The sequence below is a fragment of the Lampetra planeri genome, chromosome 11, assembly GCF_965212315.1.
Source record: "Lampetra planeri chromosome 11, kcLamPlan1.2.h2, whole genome shotgun sequence".
Lineage (NCBI taxonomy): Eukaryota > Metazoa > Chordata > Hyperoartia > Petromyzontiformes > Petromyzontidae > Lampetra > Lampetra planeri.
Window position 1 is genome coordinate 14,401,998 of NC_136117.1, and position 22,329 is coordinate 14,424,326.

A 22,329-nucleotide genomic window follows, 5' to 3' on the forward strand; every position below is an offset into this window, starting at 1 on the left:
GGCTGTATAGCAAATGAAAAAATACAATTACTTAACTATGAAAGTTAAACATTTGTGTTTTAATATTTGTGGTGTTTTATTTTTAGGGCCCCTTTATAACATGTACCACAGGCCCCGCACGAGCTTAATCCGGCACTGCCTCAACGTCTCACCCCTGACTCATTCGGCTTCACGTCTCCTCTCGCACCTCTGCCCACTCACCTGTCACCTCGCTCCTCTTACCTCAACCCTCTCATCCCTCTGTTGCCCTTCCCCCCGCACCTCCGATTCGCACGGTTGGCTACGTACGGTGCGAAATAAGTCCAACGTACAACATACATCCAACATACATACATTCCCTCTGGTGTCATTGAATGCGCTGGAATTTTTACAAGACCCCCCTCGACATCACTGCACTGTGTCTGGTGTACATCTTAAGAGGCAACTTTTTTTTTTCCAATGGAAAATGTAACAGTGAAAATTGCTTTTACAAATAGATAGCCAAAGAGCGCATGTTCCGGGCACATGTTTTGAAAATCATTACAGCACTTGTGATAAAGTACTGCAGTTCATTCAGACTGGCTGCATTTTTTCACTCAATGCAAATAATCAACGGTCATTTGTCAGTCCATTGCTGGATGAAGGCGTCTGTCATGGGAATTGTTGCCATACTTCACCACGCTGGTCAGTGTGGGTTGATGAAGGAGCTGGTTAGGACCGGTTCGTATATCACTCGCCACTGATTGTAACCGTGGCCCGGGAATAGGATCAGATTCTCATGCAGTGACCATAACCACAGCGTCGCCCCCACTAATCTTCAACGCAGACACAGTCTCTAATTTCCTGAGCATATAATTACAGCTTCTTGTAGGCACAAAAGTCCATGGGGTCCCTTGGAATGGCACATATATACAAGCTGGGGTGAGTGGGGTGAATGCTCAAGAGAATGTTCAATGTCAACTGCATAACATGCCAGGGCGTTTCAATGAGTACATGTACAACTCTTTTATCTGTCCACCGCGGTTATTTGACCAAAGGTTACCACACTAGTCAGTGTGGGTTGCTGAAGGCAGGGAGCATAGAAGTACGGTACAATGGTTTATGTGCAACACTGCCATCTGCTGCCCACGACGTAGCTCCCGGCAGCCTGAATCACATGTTATGAATTGCAGTCGCCCCATCCAAGCTCTAGCCAGGGTCAACTTTGCTTATCTTCCGAGATCTTATGAGATTTGGCACTTTGAAGGTGATTTAATCTTAGATGTTTCAATGAGTAAAGAGACAAACATTACCTTTTAAATATTAGCATTAATATGGCAAACATACTACAGTACATATCGCTCCACGTAGTTACCCTCGACTAAAATACCCTACCCCGAGTGGCCCTACTGGCTAACCCTGAAGCCATGACTTCACCACTGCTTCCACAACTTCGTTTCTATTGAATCGCTTTCCACGAAAAGCTTTCAGGAGTGCGCACAGATGGAAATCTGCGGGGACTACGTCTGAACCACGTGCCAGATGTTACAAGACATTCCATCCAAGCTTTGCTGAAAATTCCTTGCACGTGCAGTGTATGGCAATGCATCATCGTGCTTTAACACCGCATCCCTTCTCAAAAGGCGAACGGTGTTTCCGACGAATCTCAGGCTTCGCCGTTAGCCAGAGTTGAACCATCAGTCGGTCTACCACTTAGCCGTCATCACACACGTGCTCCTGTCTGGATTGCAGCCATTCCATCCATCTATAAATGTTTCCACGATCCATACACATCTGGGTCGTATTGCAATTTTATTTTTGAAATAGTTGGGATGGAGCGCCCATATTCTTCCTCACTGTACTTGATATAATTCAACTTGTAGCAGTTCATTGATGAGCCAGCACTCACTGATTCCCTCCGTTCACTCGCTCACTGACAAGTCAGTTGTCTCTTATCTTATCGCCCCTGCCATGGTTACTGTTTCCGTAAATTTCACCCATTGATCTTTCAACCATGTTGAGGTCTCGGTCTACCAGACTTACCATCTCATCTACACTGTTCAACCAACCACACTGCTGGCGACACCACTTCTCTTTCCACTTTCATCCATCAGACTGTTATACTCTGGAACTCCCCCGCACGATCTCTTTTCTTAAGTTCTTATAACCTTGCTCAATTAAAACAAACTAAATAATTATTGTCCATTACAACTTTAATATTGCTGTTTGTTGCTGGGCGTTTCATGCCATTGTGTCTGTGCTCAGCAACCGTGATAAAATAACAAAAAAACGTTGCTCTCAGATAAAAGGATAAAACCAAACAACAGCCCTTCTAATGTGCAGTTGTGCAAGGGTGCTGCCATCTCTAATCATGTGAGGCGTTTGTCCTTGAGACAAAACCTGAAGAGAGAACAAAAACGTTGCACATCAGTGCCAGGGCCATGCCCAATCAACGACGCTATATTTAGCGAGATTTCACTGACATGGTTTACACAATTCTTACAAGTTTATTTGCTTGGCGTAAATCCAGCAACCACGTCTGGTAATGGAGGATACACATAAAATGCCCTAAGAACTGGGCTGTGCAGAGAATTGGACTAAAACTGTTGGAATGTGAGTTATGTGTAAACTGTCCTGTTTGTACAACGGTTTGCCAATGTTTATTATTTATCCACTTGGATTTGTGTCTGTGGATACTTCCCTCTTGGGCACAGCTGTACACTGTGTACATGGTACATACACAGCCATTTTTCCAATCCACTGCGGGCTGAGGTCCTCCCCGCGTCATGCAGGTCGAGGGGGTTATTTGACCATACTAGACCACTCTGGTCAGTGCGGGTTGGTGAAGGTGAGGGCATAGACATTGGGTCACAGGATAATACAATAATGGAATTGGCTACATTGCTACTTGCTGATATTTTAGCCCCGGCAGAAACCTATATCTGTTTAATGCATGATGGTCTTCCCATACGAACGCTATCCAGGCTTAAACTTGCTTAGATGTCGAAATCTGTTAAGTTCGGGCATATCCCAAGCGATTTGGTCACAGTTGTACATATTTCATTTTTATTCGAGTGCCCTGTTGTGTGTGTGTTACATCTGCACAGGCGTTGCTGACCGCACTTTGCGTGCTCTGCCCTGAAAATCCCCTGGAATTTCTCCTAAACAAAATGAGAGAAATACAAGAATTTGGGCTACACACCTTGGATTGGTAAGAAAAGTATTTCGTTTAAGGCATACATGGCAGTTCTTAGCTTGTTTAATACAGTACGCATATCAACAGGTATAACATACGTTGTACAAGATGAAATAATAAATACAAGTTTTGGCAAAACGCAATACAATATACAAACAAATAAAGGACTGCGCTGACAGTAGTTTTACTACATTTGTCATGAACACTGCCTCGACAGGTATTGTATTAACTCTTGACTTAAAGCTTTCGTGACTGCAGGAATTCATATTCTTTGAGTCTTTCGGTAAAGTCACGTAGATAGGTTCAAAGAAAATAACAAAAAATAACATCATCAGGATGACGAATGCTTGTGTTGCGATCGAAACGTCGTAGTTTTTTGTTATTTTCTTTGAACCTATCTACGTGACTTTACCGAAAGACCCAAAGAATAGGTATTGTATTATGACCTATACATCATGGTAAGTCCTCGCTTAACGTGTGTTCACACAATGCATTTTCGCTGAAGCGGAATTCTGCTATTTGGGAACACTTTTCACATAACGCGGAACAAGCACCGTCATAAGGCAGCTTCTGAGCGGTTGACAGGAAACTTCTTTCTTGAGCTGCGCGGCTGAGTGGAATGACAGAGTACGTGGCAACGTACCCTCGTCTCAGTGCTTTGTCCCACCACGGGGTGACTGAAAGGCTGATTTCATGGTGCGAATGTGATTCAGTCGTAGTAATCCGCCGCTTAACATGGCTTTTGCTTCACGCGGAACTTTTTCAGGAACGCATCTACCACGTTAAACGAGGAATTACTGTAGAGTCCATTGGTGCTCAGAGAGCGACTTTGGTTGTCGATTGCCTGGAAGCTGCCCCACCACTGCTGTCACCACCCACCACCTCTTGCTGCACACACACAAAATACAAAGATCCCGCGTAGAGCCTTCAAATACTGTTGGGGCAAGTGCTGTTAGTGAGTAGCACCTATGAAGGCCGGAACGGCACACGAGGGGGTGGGTGGCCAGCAAGCACCACGCCCGACCTCTTTCTGCACACACACACATACTCGACAACCACCACCAAACCAGCCCTGACCCTGAAGGCATGGAGTCGACACGAAAAGGGGTGGGGCTAGTCGGGAATGGGGTGGGGCTAGTCGGGAATGGGGTGGGGCTAGTCGGGAATGGGGTGGGGCTAGTCGGGAATGGGGTGGGGCCTAAGGCGTAAGGGGGCGGGGTATAAAGAGGAAGGGGCAGGGCCTGCAGGAAGTTGAATTTCAACGAATCGAAGCATGGCTAAGAAGCTTTCAATGAATATAAACATTCAACGAATCGAAGCAATCAAATCGGCGTGTGCAGCGTGCAGTACCGGTTAGGGTGCCACAGATTCGGCCACACACACAAACCAGTCGATATGTCCAGCTATTTAGTCAATCCGCCACTCGATAAAGGCCTCGCCACACCTGGTCGTGGATGGAGGTCTTTGGATCATGCGTTCTACTTCCCCACGCTGGTCAGTGCGAGCGGGGAGGCGTGGACGTGGGAGCATAGAATACAGTACAATAATGGGGTTTGCCGCATCCTCCTCTGCTACCCAACACGCAGCCCCGCAGCGTTTTCCAGGCTCAAAAAAAGCGCCTGCTTAGCTTCCGAGGTCGGGTGTCTTCTGGGTGATATGGTTCCTATGACTGCCTGAACCAATGTTCCTGCACGGTTACATATAACCTACCGTCGATGTTATAAATGCATGACGATTGTACTTAACAGTAGTTGTGTTGCCTTTGTGCCCCACAATGCACCCGCGTGCTAGGGAGATGTTCATTGACGAGAGTCTGAGGCCGAAGCTGAAGAGGGTGACCGCTGGATACATGACGTTCATATTCAGGTTCGACGACGACGCGGTAAGTACACTTTGTTCACTCGCCGTCCTGCGATAAAAACAAAACTAATGAAAGGTCACTTTCCCGTGAACACTTTCCAAGTGCTGCGGTTGGTTTTTGGCTGAAAAAAAATCAAGATGATGCTTGCAATCTAGTCAGCCTAATGGTTGTGTTTGTTGCTTGTTACAGCCTACTCCCCACCAGTTTGAGAAGGCATACTCCTTCCTGCGCAGGAAACTACAACGGGAATATTTCATGTAAGTAGCCGTGAATTATTCGGAGCCAGAACAACAAACAACACGAAATACGATAGGAGTTCAAAATTGAAAAAAAATCGCACAAATACAACTAAACAGTCCCCACCATAACGGGAAAAAGAGGTATTAAGTTAGTTTTCAAAAGCGACCTGGCCGCAAATGATAGCTCAACAAAGTGGCTTATCATTCGGACATTTATAGCAGCAAAATAATCTAAATAGTCTAAACGCGTGTTTAAAATAAAAATATTCTAGCGGCTGTTTTTATCTCCCACTGCATGCACACAACTTGCATGTGCTTCGCCATAAGTCTACCTTCACAAAAGATGAGAGAGAGAGAGAGAGCCCTTTTGTTTGAAAGCGAGTGAAATTTGTCTTTCTAAAGGGAGACCTTACCATTGTGCGTACATCCTGAGTGTGTACACGCCACACGCAACGATGCACCGTCGATTGCAATATGTTCTCATGCTCAGGATACGTGCAAATCTATTCTAAATCAATCTACAACTCGATAGCTATTTCTACATCACAAATGTAATACAGGATCAATGGACGAAATGAAATCACAATTTGAGATACATTTAATAATAAGGTACAGTTTAAAAACTGATTGAATTCATGTTGTCCGAGCAGTGAATCGAATCCTCCAATTAAGATTAAATGGGAAGGAATTGTTTTCCACAAAGCAGATGCAATGTAGGAACCACGTGTGAGGAGCATCTGGGGGAAATCAAAAGATCCCAAATTGAGTATTGAAATACGACAAAATTGAAGCACATCCGAGGTTACAAAAGTTTACTATTCGGGTTAGTGCATGCCATAAACTAAGTGGTTATTTATTTTCAAACGCCTTGATGGACAAATCTATAACAACAGATATATCTCCTTAATAGCAGTGGCAGGCAGCCACGAAGCCAGTCATATTATAAAGAGTTAACAGTGATGCACAGAATGGTTTTCATCAGGGGTAAAGTGTGAAGCTGAATGGGAAACCAAGTCCACACGGTGATCTGCTTCTACACAATGTTATAATGAATAATTGTTATCAAAGTCAAGGCAACACGTCTCATATGAGACTTAACTCTTAACTCGGCTATACACGTGGATTAGCTCTTGTAATAAAATAAAAGTGTGTGAAATATGCCAACTGTTTACAGACATTGAGTAATGAATAAACAAACCCCTCTTCTCCATATGGGCACATAAGTGCCGTGAAGCACTTCACTTTAGCTTCGTGACACCATTTACATCCCCGCTAAGCAAACACACTCAGGCTACACAGTATGAAGCACTTCATCAAGGGTCTTCAGGGGTTCTCTGGGGTCAGGATGGATCAGAGGGAGGCAGCCACAGGCTTTGAGCTTATGTTTGAGTCTGCCTGTTTTAAACCTCCCGTCAAAATCTCACTCTACTGCCCTTCACGTGCTCTCTGCTCCATAAACCAAGGCCTTCTTTTGAGGCCCCTTGTCAACTTTCACCCAGTCTGGGGCGGGGCGGGGGTCGCTCCATTTCTTCTGCACACACTCAGTGAGTTGCGTGCTGGGCTTAATTTCTCACTTGATATTTTCCAGAACGCTGCTAGGCTCGCTTGAAGTAGGCGTTATTGGAAAGCACTACCGCTAAAGGTCACGGTAAACGATCCTATATTATCGTACCCTATATGACTATAATCCTACGAGCAGGTTTAGATTTTTTTCGCTGCGTGGACTCACCATTGCTGCCAGTGTAGATTCAGTACCATGAGAACAGAGTAAGGTGAGATGGATGTGTGCGTGCCAAAATAATTCCCAGAGCATCATTGTGGACTATTCTGGCTGAAATGAAGCACTGGTTGTTTGAGATGACAGACGGTGGGCCATGTACGGGGCCCGGCGGCGCGCTCGCAGGGAGCAGCTTACGCGGGCCCTGCATCGAGCATGCGACCATTACATGCGGAAAACGTTGGGTGCTGCCCTTCTCATCTGGTCTCAGTGGCTACACGCACGCCAGGAGCGCATGGCCGGTGAGGTTCCATGTTCCTTTACGTTTATGCGTGATAGAGGGCGGCTGGGTGGCTTGGAGGTCAGAGTATTGAGCTGGCACTGTTGAGGTCCGTGGTTTTAATCCAGGCAGCTGCTCGGTATCCACTTGAAGGCATCTCACTTGTATCTCTGCGATATCTGCTTCCTCGAGTCGTTCTTTCACCACTTTGCAATAGATTTGAATGAATATTTTGTTATGACACCAATGTCACAATCTGGATATAATTGGGGGGGGGGAGTTTTGATGTGCATCTCTGCTGTGTAGCTTGTGATCCTACTATGGACTATGTGTGCATACTGTGATGTTTTTTCTGTGTGGTATGTGTTTGCTTGCTTGTATGCTTGCTGTATGCTTGCTGTATGCTTGCTGTATGCTGCACACTTGCAGGAGCTGCTCTTCGGATTCAACGGGTATACCAGCAACTTCTCTGCAGTCTGGTCCTCAAAGCCTGGCACACTGTTGCCTTGGATGCTCGCAAAACCAAGGAATACTTTGAGGTCTTCAATTTAACCCATTTGCAATCACACTAAAATTACATAAACATGTTGATTGTCCTGAGCTCATGAACTGATTGTCGATTGTGAGTTGAGTGCAGCGGCTGGAAAGGGGTGAACTGGAGGAGGACAACGACAGCTACTTGGTTCCACCACCTAACACTGCTGACCAAGTCTCCCAGCTCCCTCCTCGGGCAGCTCTGAAGGTTGAGTTTGGTGTCTGAGCATGTGTTTGCAAGACACAGGTTGGGCAGAGATGAGCTACAATGAACCAACTTAGGCTGATTAACATTTGTATTTGAGAAACAGCGACGTATGGCTCACCAGAAAGGTTTGCTTGTGGTGTTAATGTAAAGGGACCAGTCGACCAGTTGCATGAAATGCTTTAAATAAAAATGACCCTTGTATTAAAATTATTTATTGAGTAAATTATGATTTAGATAAGAGATTCACATGTTAACGAAATGGGCAAAATGCATTTTTTTAGTAATTTCCCATTGATGGTCATGTTTTTAAACAAAGATTGAATGAAAAGAACATTTCCCAGAATGTAAATCGAGTCCAATATTAAACTCTGTTTGGATTTATGACGTATCTAAATGCAACCACATCCGAAGGATGCTGTAACTAATCGGTCGCCATGGTTATTTAATAACGATAAGTGGCAGTCAATTGTAGGTAGCTGATAAAAAAAAAGTCTTGAGCCTGGTTTTAAACAGGCAGGGAATCGAGAGCATGGATGGCTGCAGAGAGGGATTTTTCTAGGCTGTGAGGAGGATGAGATGAACTAATCTCTGTTCAAATACAAATTGATATTTTACACGTTTTGTGCAACTAATGATGAGAAAACACGTCTACAATCATGATCATAAAATATACTTAAGGGATATTATTTGTTTGCTTCCTCTGCAGATTTTCAGCTACTTGGACATAATGAACCTCGTGAAATGTGCCGGTGTATGCCGCTCCTGGAAGGTCATTTCCCAAGCCAGCATCCTGTGGAGCCGGGTAACCTGTAGCACCCACCTGGGGCATGCCGGCTGCTGTGTTGTCTAGTGCTGCCTGCAGTGTTAACTTTCCAATTGTACCCATGGAGTGCGATATTCAGGCTGTGATGCCATACTTGACTACATGTTTCAGATAAATCTTCTGCTTTTCATCATCAGCAACCATCATCTATTCACTGCTGGATGAAGGTGAACCCAAGCTGGCGCTATTTCTTGTGGCGATCTCGCATTGCAAAAATCCATTCGATTCTATGACTTGTTTCATCACTCCATATGCGTGGTAGACGTTCTCTGTGATGCGTTTCCTGCTTGGCCTGCCTCTTTTTCACGAGTCTCAACCACCGTTCATCGTTCCTTCTCACGACGTGTCTTGCCCAAGCCCACTTTTCTTCACAGTCGTTATGAGGGCTTTAACTTGTGTATGCGCTCTAATCCACGTGTTATTCTTCCCGTCTCTCAGCGTAACTCCAAGCATGCACCTCTCCATGCTTTTTGTGCTTTATATTACATCTAACGCTCTGTCCTGACTGTGCTACACTGTGATCAGTGCTGTGTGCCCTGTTACGAGCGCCGTGCTGCGTCGGGGTGTTGCGTGCAGATGGATTTGTTCCCAGCACGAGGCCGCATCGATGACAATGTTGTCTCTCGCCTCTTGCGCCGTTGTCGTCCGTTCCTGCTGCACCTCAGCCTCAGGGGCTGCACCATGATTGGGCCACCTGCCTTCCGTGCCGTCAGTAAGCACCGCACTAACCACCCAGCATATATTGCTCAGGAAATGTGATATGTTGATGTGTGGATTATATATCATTCTTAATTCTCATTCTGATTCTTGGTGTTTTTCACACTCGTGTGGGGCCTGCCTTCCTGAGTCTGTTTCTCCATTCCCTCATTACTCTGAGCCATCTGCAAGTCCACTCCACAGTCACATTTTGGTTCATCACTTTCAACCATCTCTTTCTAGGCGTGTCTCTCGGTCTCCACACAGGTGCTTCCATGTTCATCATATTCTCATGTGGTTTTCCTCTGTTGATTACATCCTAGCCATCCGAGTCAACTCTGTCAGCTTGTCTGAGATGGCTACCACTGTTAGCTTCTTCATCAATTAATTTAGTCCCCGAGCAATATCGATTCTTACACTGGTGATAAGGGCACCGAATCATGTGTCACAGTCGGTGTTTTTCAATTCGCGTGTGTTGTATGTCATATGTTCACGTGAATACTGCACACATTGGTGACTGCAACATTCATGATAATGCTAAAACACGAATCCGTTCTTAAATCGAATCACGACCCCCTAAATCGTTCCAATTAATTGATTGGCCAGGTGGGTAAAATATCACACTGTGCTATTAATGTCAAATAAATATTTACTTTACTTGAACTAGGCTGTATGACAGTACATTACAGCCTCATCGTCAGTGCTTCAAAATGAGGTGAGATCCCATTGAGACGAATCTCTTTTTTTTCAAGGAAGACTTGGGAGAAACTTGGGGAAATGTATCAATGAAATAGCCAAAATAAAACCAAATAGGGGGGAAAACGGACAATTTGACTCGTACAATATATATAAAAACATGGTGCAGTTTTGAAGAGCATATTAACTTTTGAATTGGCAGGATAAAAGAATGCGAGTTTGGGGTAATATACTTACAGACTAGAGCAGTATACACCGTGCCAAGACAAGCCAATAATTGCTACAATAAAGAGGAGTAGCAGTAGTAAAATGTAATACCCAGAAGACCACTCCGCTCTATATCCCCATGCCGCCGACGCGGAGTCAGCACACCACTCTATTTGGAGCATGGTCGCAATTTACTGTGCTCGGTCGGTGTTAGCTCTCGAGGGCGCTACGGGTTTCTTTTCTCATTCCTCTTGCTCTATGCCCCCCCCCCGTGCCTTTCCCGTTCCGTTGTAATGTGCACTGATGCCTACTTTAGTGAGGGCGATATTGGCTCGTCAACTAAAGATTGATTGATTGTCAAACAGTGGCACTACATGGGCACAGTCAACTCACGGTCTCTCCCAGTGCGTACTGCTGCTGGCCACGCTCACGAAGATGCGCCGCGATTATGTAATCGCACGTGTTATCTCTCATCATTGTTATGAATTGTCAACTGTGATGTGTATGATTTTGCCATTGTGCGATTTTGTGCACAATCACATCAGTTAACCGTCTTGTATTCCAAAGGTTTGAACCGCTCATAATAACTGTAAATAATAAACATTTTGGAGGTTGTCAGGTGGCTCAGCGATCAGTGGACTGAACCACTGAGATTCTGGGTTTGAATACAGGAAACCATCCAAGAGAAGGCTGGGTGTTCTCAATTATAGCGAGCTGACAAGTCACCACTGTACAAGTATAACCCGTAAAAACAAAGTTTTTCACTATAGATCCTTTATATGCGTGGCGGCTAGAGTCCTCTCGTCCTCTGGCTTGAGATGGCTGCCACCTATGGGTCAGATGATTGCATGGCAGCATTAAGCAATTGGTAATTAAATATAATATTTTTGTCCTAAAAAGTGTAAAATTTTGGAAAAACATTTTCACGAACATTAATTGTCACGCACAACGAGTCTGTGTGTAAAATTTCAGCTCGATTGGATCACGGGAAGTGGGTTAAAAAACGACCGAAAGATTTGCACGGTCCTAAGCAAGCAAGTGAACTTAATATAAAGGATTTAATAAAAAAAAGAATCCCATCACATTAAATTTGGGGTTTTCACTTCATTTGGCTAAATTCCAGCTCACAGAATCACACATTGCGTGTTGCACTTCTATGCAATGGACTTATCACTTTAGCAGGGCTTGTGGGAAAGTAATCCCACTAGGGTGGAGATAATTTAAAAAAAACCTTCTCAAAACAGATTCTGTACTGTTTGTTTCTATGGGCCATTCTCCAATACATGGGATGATGCATTGCTCTGCAATGTTTCAAAAGAGATGCTTCATTTCATGACCCTGCTGGCACAATTGGAGTAAAAGCGGGAAACGTCCGAAGATTATTCTCGTGTCTCAACAGGCAAAGCACCTTAACAATCCATTCAGTACGTCGTCAAGTTAAAATGACAAACACAAGGTGTCCATAACCAATGGATTCATTTATTTTAATACAAAATTTGTACGTAAGACAAAAATAGTTATGACGGTTTAGACATCTAACAGCGAGTGAACACAATATAACTACCTAACACAGGCCGTACTGCTTAACACTACGCTATGGAATAAAAGCGGCAATTCGTAAAGTTTATTTTCAACTCGACTTTTGTCCATCCAAGGACGTGGGTGTATTTCAGTAAATCTGAAACTTGCAAGCGAAAAGCAGACCGCGACGTGATATTCATTGCATGATTTCGTGTGCAATTTGTAAGGCCGCGGTGACAGACTTATTTCGTGTAAAGGTTATAATCCCTTGTTCGTGATGACGTCCTTTTTACTTCGATGTCTCAACAGCGTGACGGAGATCGTGTGATGTGATGGTTCTGCCTTTGTAGTGAGGGCTGTAAGTTGACACTGAGGAGGGGGGAGGAGGCGCCTCGCCCCCCCATGTGGAGTGACGTCACCCGCTAATTCTTATTAATGGGGGGGGGGGGGGGTTCCATTTGGAAGACGCCACCTCTTAATGAGGGGGGCTGTTCGATGTGGAGTGACGTCACCTGTTCATGATTATTAATGAGGGGGGCTGGCTGACGTGGAGTGACGTCACACGTGGGACACACAGACATTGGCAAAACTTGTTCAGACTAAGCCAGGAACAAAGTTAAGTATGTATTTTACATCCCGACACGAGCATTTTTATTGCATAAAAAACTGAAATCCCACTTTTGATAAATTTTCGACTGGGACACATTTGCGGAGTTAAAACCATAATCGTTTTTAGCGGTCAACCAATAATTTATTATCCACAGAATACAAACATAAGTATTGTAGAAACATGAGTTTTTAATAATTGTGACCAACTGAATAACCCCAACATTTTATTTGAAAACTAACTGCCAAATACAATGATCATCCTATTGGGAAAATAAACGTGTGGTTTGGTGCTTGTGACAGAGAGACAGTGTCTGCACAGCAATTATCCTTTTGCACTAATATTTTTCCAGTGCCAAATTTGACATTGGTGTTGCTTTGAAGAGTAAAATTACATTTGTAAATAATTTAAAAGATGTTTGTCTCACTTTGGTAATGAAATCACTGAGGATTCTAATTGGTATTTACAAATAGTGATGGCCAGTTGCATAAAATTCCCCGAGTTAAATTTTCTTTGAGATTGTTTTTTAAGCTAATATAAGTTAATGAGATCAAATAAATCATGTCACTTTCTTAACTAAGGTTAGTGTCAGAGCACAGTGCATTTTTCCGTTCGGGGTATAGGGTAGTGTTGGGACTGGCCAATATGATATAAAAGATATTTGCATTAGACCAGTTTGGTGGGTAGATTCTATTTCAATGTAATATTGTTAAAACTTAGGGTTATGCTGCTAAGGCATTTAAACGTCATGCCACTTCTGCCAGCTCTTAAGATTGCAAGCTTCATTATAAAAGGCGCCATTAAGGACGTAGAATTTGTAGCTTTTACTGTAGTGGAGCGCTGCTGGCAGACCAAACCAGGCATTGAGTCACACCATTACATATCCATACCTGCCGAGACCCACTCCCCAACCCAAACATCACTCACGGTGACACGCGTGGTCGCCAGTAAAACAAAACATCCTCTTGGCCCGCATGTTTTGACACACGGCATTAAGGGACAAGCCAACGGTCGTGATTTACGGCACGTTCATGCGAGGCATCCTGGGCACAAGCTGAGGTTTTTTTTGTCGCTGCACACGAGAAGATGAAAAGAGTGGGACGTTACGGAAGGGAGACGCCTATGCTGCCGGTGCTGATACCAACGCTTTCATCTATGCTGTTGTTTCTAATATCCCACTGGTTCTCAATTGAGGAGGAATTTGCTTGGTTTAACCCGCCTCTCGTGTTTGATCTGGCAGAGCAGTCGCTGTAGTAACGGCGCATGTAATTAGCCAGAGTCCAGCCCTTGAACTCTGACGGCTGGGTGCACACAGGCTCCCCGTACCTCACCCCCATGTGGTAGCTGAACCAGTAGACCATATAGTGGATGTCGAAGTCACACCGCCAGGGGTTGTCCTCGATCAGCAGGGACTGGAGGTGGTACATGTCCTTGAGAGTCCCAAACTCGAGGCTGGACAGGCGATTGTTGCGCAGGTCCACGTGCTCCAAAACGTGCAGCCCTGCAAGGGCGTCTGCATAGCAGTGGCGACACTTCAGTAATACACTCGTCTCATGGGATGAGAGCAATACATCTCTCATTCAGGTGCTTGTTTGTGTGTTTGTGGGAAGTTATTGTGTTGAGCGCACTGCACTATGAACCCAACTGTCTGAGTTCGATTCGTGGCCACAGCCAACATCTCGGTGGCAAGTATCGGAACCGGTCTTGGGCCTCTCTTAGGTCTACTCAGCTTTAAATCAGTACCTGGTGCAATGTGTACACGTCACCACTGGGAAGACGGAGGCAGCCGGTAATGGTAATGGGCCTCGTGTGCCCTTTTAGCCTTAATAGGTGCTCGCTAAAAGCACTCGCCCTAACAGCATATTAAGGCTATACAGGGATCTTCTTTTTTTCCACATTTGTAAACGCAGAAATGTTACACACCAGTGGCAAACAGAGACCTGAACATTATCAGCTACAATTTCGGTATTTACATGAACAGCTCTTGTCAATCCACTACTGAATTAAGGCTTCCCTTATTCCACGTCCATTGTGTGGGTTGTTTGACCAGACCTCAACACGCTGGTTAGTTCGGGTTGATGAAGGGAGGCACCCAGGATTGGTTTAGATATCACTCGCCATTGATGTTAGCCAAGGCCAGGAATCAAACTCAAGTGACCCAGTTCATAGTCCAGTGTGTTTGCCACGCATGTGTATATAGTGAGGTGGGAGGTGGGCCAGGCAAGATGTGTGGCACTCTACTTCCTTACCAGGGTGGATGTAGTCCAGGCTGTTGTTCCGCAGACTAAGGAAGCGAAGATGCCTGAATGACTGCAGTTTGCCGGCCAGCAGGCTGTGAATCTGGTTAGAGGACATGTCCAGGCTGGTTATGTGCAGCGGGAGCTTCTTCGGAATCATGAGGAGTCCTGCCAAGCAAAGTAGTACACTTAATGGGTTGGTCAGATATTACCTATGCCTACAGACTACATGTACGTTATGCCTAGATGTATAACAGAAAAGGAGTCTCAGGTTTACAAAAAAGTTCATGGCATATGTTTAAAGTTTAAATATAAATTTTGTTGAAAATGGTAAATATTCGTGTCTTCTGCCGTAAATCTTAGAAATATTTATTAGCAATTCTCAATAATTGCCGTTAATGCTCTTTTAAATGCCACCCAACTAAGGTTGAATTAATTAGTTAGTTTGGTCCATGTGCTTTTCTGTAACAGATTAGCACGTGACTGAAACTTTAGCACACACTTGTGTTGCTATGAGGAATTTGCCTGTGAGAATACTGGCCGAATTGATAAAAATGTTGCCCAAAATGTGGAGACAAAAGCAACGCTAAAAGTGTTCGCCGTACCAAAGTGAAGCGGAAGTGTGAGCCTCTCCTCTCGCTCGCCTCCCATTGACAATGTTACAGTATGCCTTAAGTCGTGTTGCGTACATGTCACGCGCCATGTGACATTATCGAGTGCGACTCGGAGTGGAATATTATTGCTAAGAATATACTATCCAGGACAAACGAATGTGGAACGTCGTTACAGAATTCGCAGGATTATCTTGTTATTCTGATTCACGTGTGTAATATTTAACCGAAAAGAACCTTGCAACACAATGGCACTGTTGTGAATGAATCTAAGGATTTACCTTTGCCGTGGCAATTGACGGCGTGCGTTGGGAAGTTGGTGACGATGCATTTGCCAATCGTGGTTACTTGAGGAGTGAGGTCTTGTACGGTCTCCTCTTTGGGGTCTGTGGTGTTCTTGCTCGGGTCTGTTTGGCTGGAGTAGGCGCCCCATGCGGCCGCGGGGCACAGCACCTGCAAGTTCACCTTCTTCAGCTTCTCTCCGGCCAGCTCGGAGGGGGAGCTACACTCGGCGTAGAGGGCCATGTGTCGGCTGCTGGGAAGCTGCAGCCAGTGCAGCATTCCCTCCATCTCGCAGCTGCAGTGCCAGGGGTTCTTGTAAATCCTGAGAAATTGCAACTTCGGTAGGTGAATGAACACTTCCTCGGCGACGAGCGCCAGGCGGTTGAACTGCAGCAGCAGAGTGTGCAGAGCGTTGAGGCCTGCGAACGCGTTTGCTTGCATTTCTTGAATGACATTCCCGCTGAGGTCTAGAGATTTGAGCTCCTGAAACTTGACAAACTGGTAGTCCAGAAGCACGCTAATCTTGTTTTGTGCCATGTTTAAGTGAATGATGTTGTGGGGAATCTTCGCCGACAGGCTGGTTAGGCCCCTTCCTCTGCAATCCAGGCTCTTCTCTTCGTTGAAGTAGAATACCTCGCACTCATCCACGCTGCGGGGAAACGCCCTCTGCTCCCGGCGACAGTCCCCCGAGCATGCGCGCGTGCGGGCACCCGGGCGCTGCCTGCGTGGGTTCTTCTCCGTAGAGATGCAAGGAAGCAGAGCGATGATCACGAGCGAGAAGACGAGAAGGGCTCCGGGACAACGGCAGCCCCACGGCCAGCGCACAGCTCCTCCTCCGCCTGGCATTGCTGCGCCACAATAACGCCAAAGTGTCACTTGCGATTTCTGTGGAGAAGCAGCGTGGGGTCTCAGATGAATGGCTAAATAACAGAGGATTAACCAAGAGGTAATTTCGGCCCATTCTACCTGGGTTGGTGACCAAGAAAATAGCAACGGTCGCCGCATTCACTACAACCGAAACAATATTTTACTGAATTTCCACCAAACATTGTGACGATTTGTCATCATGAGGGGTGTGAATCATTACACACCGTATGATAGTAAAATTAGCTTGCATGTGTATGTATATTGCATCTAAGAGTGGACACACCATTACTAATGAAATGTGTTTTGTTTGTTTTGCAGGTGAGTGCAAGAACCTGCAAGATTTGAACCTCTCAGAATGCATGGGTTTGACGGTAATTTCCTTCACCGAGCGGCATGCCAGGCCACTCAGGACACACTGTAATCTACTGCTGGATGAACGTTATGATGCCATGTCAGTCATGGAGGTTGGTTGACTGTACTTCACCGTACTGATCAGTGAGGGGAGGTAAAGGTAGGGGGAAGGAGGTGGGCCCAGGATCGGTTGATTTAAAATAATTATTACTGATGTTAGCCATGGCCAGGAATCAAACTGAGGTCACTAGGCTCATCACGCACTGGGCTAACCACTGCATCACCTCTTCACAAGTGATGCTGGCCTTCCTTAAATGAGCACGAGACAAGTTTTGTTGAGTTCTGAAACAAAAAAGGAGATGTGTGGCTTTTGTACAGTGCCTGAAGACATTTATTGGTGGTAATTTACAGAATCGTTTTTATGGCTTTAATATCAGGACGCTTAAACTCTATCCAGATGAACAACGTGGAGCCCGGCCAATCTTCAGATTACCATCTCTTACTGCTGCTCGTGCTTGCAGGCATTTGTTGTAGCTATGTGAAACCCAGCACATGGTGACATCCATGCAGTGCAGCAGACCACCGTGATAATGACCACTGTAGCGACTCCCAAACATCCTTCCATTCGGCTAAAATGTCACGGGTTTGCCGAATTCGACAACAAGAGACGATCCCAATCATAAAACGTACTTTGAAAAATATGGAAGACTATGTATTTAAGGAGATGTTATCCCTGCATAGTAGCCAGTGTCAGAGAATATATGTTCCCTCCAAACATTTGTTCCTCTAGGAAACATTTGGTCCTCTTGGAACAAATGTTTTTGTTCCCCCTAGGAAATCATATTTGGGAATATTGATCCCCTTTATGGATATTGATCCCCTTTATGGTTATTGATCCCCTTTATGAATAATTGTACCCCCTCCTTTGTAAGTCATCCTTTACACACAAGTCCATGCAATTCTGACTGAAATTACAATTTTAAGATCACTTTTCAAAGTTTTTTGTCAAACATTCGCTCGGTTTTCTGGGTGCTAACATGATCTTAACATATGCAGCCACCTCACCTCTGACCCCTAACCCTAGGGTACAAAGAAGTAAAAGATGTTCACTGGTTGGGAACAAATATTCGTTGCCTCGAGGGAATACTTTTCTGGACCTGGTCAGAAATGAAGAGAAAGCTAGAGTTGTTTATTTTCCAGACACTGAAAGAATGTCGACCTGGATGTATAGATAGGTAGGATGTGTTGTAAAGACAGAAACAGGAGAGCTGCCTCTGAATGTGGTGCGTTTATCACCAGTGTAAGAATCGATATCGCTCGGGAAGGAAATTAATCGATGAAGAAGGTAACAGTGGTACCCATCTCAGGCAAGCTGACAGAGTCGACTTAGATGGCTAGGAAGTTATCAACAGGAGAATCACATCGCAACAAGAGAGGTGATGAACATGGAAACACCTGAGTGGAGGCCGAGAGGCAGGCCTATAAAGGGGTGGTTTGGAGTGGTGACCCAGGATATGATCGGAATATTTATCTGGGAGGAATCTTATGAGCTACCAAGCTCTTTTTCACAGATGGCCAGTAGTCACAGATGCCCATTTGAAGGACTGTGGCGTGGATGTGGTGATGGCGCAGGACACACAAAATTCCAGGAAGAAGACGACGACGAAGGAAAAGACAATGGTTTTCGCTGGCTTTTGTTTCTCAGGATCAAATGGTGGCCATCGTGGCAGAAGGATGCCGCTCTCTGCTCTACCTCAACCTGGCCTACACTAATATAGGTGACGGCTCCCTCCGCGCCCTGGCCAGGTAACTCTTCACCTCTGTATACTCCTGGCACACACGTACTTGTATTCTGCCAGAGTAAATTTTCGTCTGTGTCAGGCTGATGTATGCTGCTAACTAAGACTGTTTATTTAATTATCTTGAAAACAAATTAAAGTAGATGCCTAAGAATGGAGTTTTACTGAATGAGCTAGTTGTGGAAACTATTCACATATTGCAATGCAACAAATATTACGAATAGTACACTGGAGTCAAGAAATATCTCCCGCTGAGAGGTTGCTCATTCTTCAATGCTGCCCCCAGGGTCCGAAACTTCTCTCCAGCCATCCATGCTGTTCATTTTCCCTTTTCAAGTGCAGACTGAAGACCTCTTTTTTTTCGCTCTGCCTGTGACTCACTGCCTCTATGAATTAAATATATTTGCCCTCTGTTTCTGTACAGCATCTTGAGATGCGATCGTATTTAGACGCCACTATACACATCCAAATTGTGTTGTATAAACACGGTTGTCAGAGGCATGGCTCCCACTGACAACACCAGTTTTGTGTGAAGCTGAAGTGGTTGGGCAGGTGTGCAACTACGGCTTAGTATTGTTTATAGTACTTATAATTTTATTTTATTAACTTTTGTAAATTGTAAGCTTGTTACATTGGCAAGCCACTGGAGCTGTGCACTTTTAAATCTAGATTGAAAACTAATTTATCTCGTTTAGTTTGTTGTCCTTCCCCCGCACCTCTGATTAGCACGGTTCGTTACATACGCTGTAAAATAAGTTCTACATCCAAACATTTGAAACATTTAATGTGAATACAAGAAATGAGCAGTATTCAAAAATCGAAAAACTGTCCCCAAACATGAAGTGAAAGTTGTGAGCGTTGATGAGTCCCCCGGGGAGGGGATGTAGTCGACGTACGGGCGCGTTCTCCACGGAGCGAGGCACGATGAGCCTACAGTGTAGCCATGGAGTCAGCCAAGATCTTACGACTGCTGGACAAAGGCCTCCCCATGACGTCTCCATCTCCCACGCTGCTGCGATGCCACAATCCACCCAGCTCCTGCACATGACCTGATCTCATCGCTCCGTCTCTGCGTTCTTTTGGCATTTTGGGCGTGCTCCCTCCTTTGGCTGCCATTCTATCATCAGTCTCGGCCATCGGTCATCTTCCCTTCTAGAGATGTGCTGTGCCCAAGTTCACTTGCTACCCTCGACAATCAATATTCATAGAGTTTGCATTAGTTCTCTGGTCTATGTGTTCCTCTTTATGCGTCTTAGTCTAATTCCAAGGATGCATAGCTCCACGCTTTTGCATACCTTTCAGCTGTTATTCCATTTTCTTTGTTCAGTGCCCTTGTTTCTGAGCCATATGTCAAAGTAGGTAACAGTGACTGATTAAAACGAAAACTCTGCTTTGGGCACATGTGTTGCTTTTCATAATGAAGTTCAGTTTTGTGAAAGCATTTCAGCCTGCTTGCGCTCACATCTCTGTCATCGCTTTGATCCTGGTCTGCCTCCAGTAATTGCCGAGGAACCACTGTCGTGTTTTACAGCTGTGTCCCTCCAACATGGTTTTCTTTTGTTTAACAAACTTGTTGTGTGACTCTTTTTTTAGCTTAGAGCCTAACTTTGCAGCCTTATTTGTTAAGTTCCATTAGTTGCTTTTTCCATGGGTTGCTATACATACTTTGTCATCAGAAAATAGATTTTGTTATCCCTTTGTGTTTTTGCCTTCATTCAGCTAGTCCAATTTTCAGAAAACACGTGTTCAAGGTGAATAACTTCGGTGAAGGCATGTCACCTTTCCTACTCCCCTTCTAATATCTATCTTTGTACTTCATGTCATCTCAGCATCACTGTTCCGTTACATTCTCTTGCGTAACTTCTCAGTATTAAAAAATATACATTTATAATTTAGGCATTGGTACATGAGAATTTGGACGACTGCATTAAGAAGTTTTCATAGCCAACAACGGCTACGCACAATTAAAAGCAACGTTATTTAGTCGAGTAATTGCATTTTTTTTACTATTAAATGATATGGCGATGCTGCATTGGCAGTGGTGCACGTCATTAACACTGTGGCCTTCAATGAAGACAATAAATAATAAGTGACGTTTCGGGCATGAGACCTTCATCAGAGCACATACCTTTCAGACTGGTCAGCTGTGTGAATGGCTCACCTGCAAGAGTCCAGAAGGTGTGCTCCAGGGCGCTTGTCTTGCCACGTCCTCTCCCTGGGTTTTTTTTCGTTCCCCCCCCCCACCACCAGCACCCCGATCACTGGCCGAGGTCCACGCTCAGGAGGAGGCTGGAGACTGTGGTCTGCTCCGCGGTGCAAATGAGCTTAGAAACGAGAGACGCGGCGGTCCCATCCCCCCCCTCCCCACCACAACACTTGTGTACAGTGCTCGCCCGCTGCTGCAGCTGCGTCAATTCCACCGTGACACGGGGAAACTCATCCCAGCCGGGGCCCCACACACAAACATCTCCTGGCAAGCGTTCTAGGAACCGCGATAGTTACACGTTACACGACGTCGCCGGCATGGAAAAAACATAGCCCCCTTAAGTTTTCCTCAACGATGCAATGAAAAAAAGCACGTGAGATCGTAAACCGAACGCAAATGCGAAAACATTTCACGTTGCTGCATAGAGTTGTAAAAAAATGCTTGGAGCTACAAAAGCGGAGAGTTTGGCAGTGTTTACCTTCTTGCCCCTGTCCCCTCTCGTGGGTAGATTCTGTCTCCCGCTGCAGTACTTGAGCCTGGCCTACTGCTGCAAGTTCACAGACAAAGGGTTGCGTTACCTGGCCACTCGCACCGGCTGCCGTCGCTTGCTGTACCTCGACCTCTCCGGATGCACGCAGGTGGGGCATTTAAAATGTTTTCAATACTTGTAGCACATGGCCAGCGCCCACACTCTGAACAAAGCCCATTTGCGGCTGCAAACCAGCTTTGGCTCGCTCTGGCTTTTACATTTACTCTCGTCCTATAAAGCTCAATGCTCTAGCCAATGAACATTCCTCTTGTCATTTAAACCACCGCCCCCCCCTCCCTCCCTCCTGCGCTCCTCTCGACCGGACCGACCATGAAGTCGAGTTTTTTTGGAACGTGTGCAAAAATGTGTCATTGCTCTGAGCAGTCACAGTAATTGCTTCCAGATGTGCGAGCAGTTGGTAAATTGAATTCAAATTTTGCTTCAGAACAAGCGGTTCACTCACTCGACGTTTACAGAGAACGCTACGGCCGCTGCACGGTTAGGCGTTTCTATTAAATACGGTGAGCTTGCTCGAATAATATTCTCAGTTTAATCTTAGCATATTTGTCTAATCTTGTCGGATCTCAAACGCTAAGCAGACTTGCACCTGGATAGTTCTCCGTTGGATGAACACCAGCGTTTAGAGGTGTTATCGGCTGTGGGGTTACATGTTGGGCTGCAGAGGGCAGTGCAGAAAAATCCATTGTGAGCTGTATTTCTGTCCTCCTGCATATATTCTCCCCACTTTGACCAGCCCGCACTGAGCAGCATGGTGAAGCATGGCACAATGACATCCATGAGCCATGTGGCATAGGGAAGCCCTCATCCAGCAGTGGATTGGCAAATGGCTGTAAGTTAAATATTATTAAGTGGGTCATAACATTTGTTTTTCATATGGCTAGCG

At 45.2% G+C, this 22,329-nt stretch overlaps 2 protein-coding genes across 6 annotated transcripts in view; one reads left to right on the forward strand and one right to left on the reverse strand.

The window, feature by feature from the left end:
* Positions 1-22,329, forward strand: part of FBXL13 (F-box and leucine rich repeat protein 13) — a 39,851-nt gene that overhangs the window by 1,209 nt on the left and 16,313 nt on the right. For 2 of the 4 annotated variants that reach the window (XM_078598968.1, XM_078598967.1), the window contains exons 2-12: positions 3,066-3,169; positions 4,946-5,036; positions 5,205-5,272; positions 7,119-7,273; positions 7,681-7,790; positions 7,889-7,993; positions 8,700-8,795; positions 9,393-9,528; positions 16,859-16,911; positions 18,597-18,697; positions 21,405-21,534. In XM_078598968.1, the coding sequence (XP_078455094.1) occupies positions 3,066-3,169; positions 4,946-5,036; positions 5,205-5,272; positions 7,119-7,273; positions 7,681-7,790; positions 7,889-7,993; positions 8,700-8,795; positions 9,393-9,528; positions 16,859-16,911; positions 18,597-18,697; positions 21,405-21,534 (1,149 nt within the window). Of the gene's footprint in view, positions 1-3,065; positions 3,170-4,427; positions 4,649-4,700; positions 4,790-4,945; positions 5,037-5,204; positions 5,273-7,118; positions 7,274-7,680; positions 7,791-7,888; positions 7,994-8,699; positions 8,796-9,392; positions 9,529-16,858; positions 16,912-18,596; positions 18,698-21,404; positions 21,535-22,329 lie in introns of those variants that run through there. The other 2 variants (XM_078598969.1, XM_078598970.1) reach the window with 2 other exon arrangements.
* LOC144721389 (leucine-rich repeat-containing protein 17-like) lies at positions 11,875-21,702 on the reverse strand. 2 transcript variants are annotated; one of them, XM_078598975.1, is made up of 5 exons: positions 21,475-21,702; positions 20,852-20,993; positions 15,673-16,521; positions 14,793-14,948; positions 11,875-14,056 (listed from the first exon to the last, which is right to left on the reverse strand). In XM_078598975.1, the coding sequence occupies exons 3-5, from the start codon at positions 16,517-16,519 to the stop codon at positions 13,647-13,649; spliced, it is 1,413 nt and encodes a 470-aa protein (XP_078455101.1). In that variant the 5' UTR covers positions 16,520-16,521; positions 20,852-20,993; positions 21,475-21,702; the 3' UTR covers positions 11,875-13,646. The 2 variants fall into 2 exon arrangements, with proteins under 2 accessions (XP_078455101.1, XP_078455100.1); XM_078598974.1 differs by having other exon boundaries at positions 15,673-16,558.

Bases quoted from the DNA above. Each gene is read 5' to 3' on its own strand.
- LOC144721389 (XM_078598975.1), bottom strand. From the start codon at position 16,519: ATGCCAGGCGGAGGAGGAGCTGTGCGCTGGCCGTGGGGCTGCCGTTGT. The intron at 14,949-15,672 runs GTAAATCCTTAG...TTTGCTTGGCAG, and splicing joins CGTCAATTGCCACGGCAAAG to GACTCCTCATGATTCCGAAG. The intron at 14,057-14,792 runs GTAAGGAAGTAG...ACTGCTATGCAG, and splicing joins CCTGGACTACATCCACCCTG to ACGCCCTTGCAGGGCTGCAC.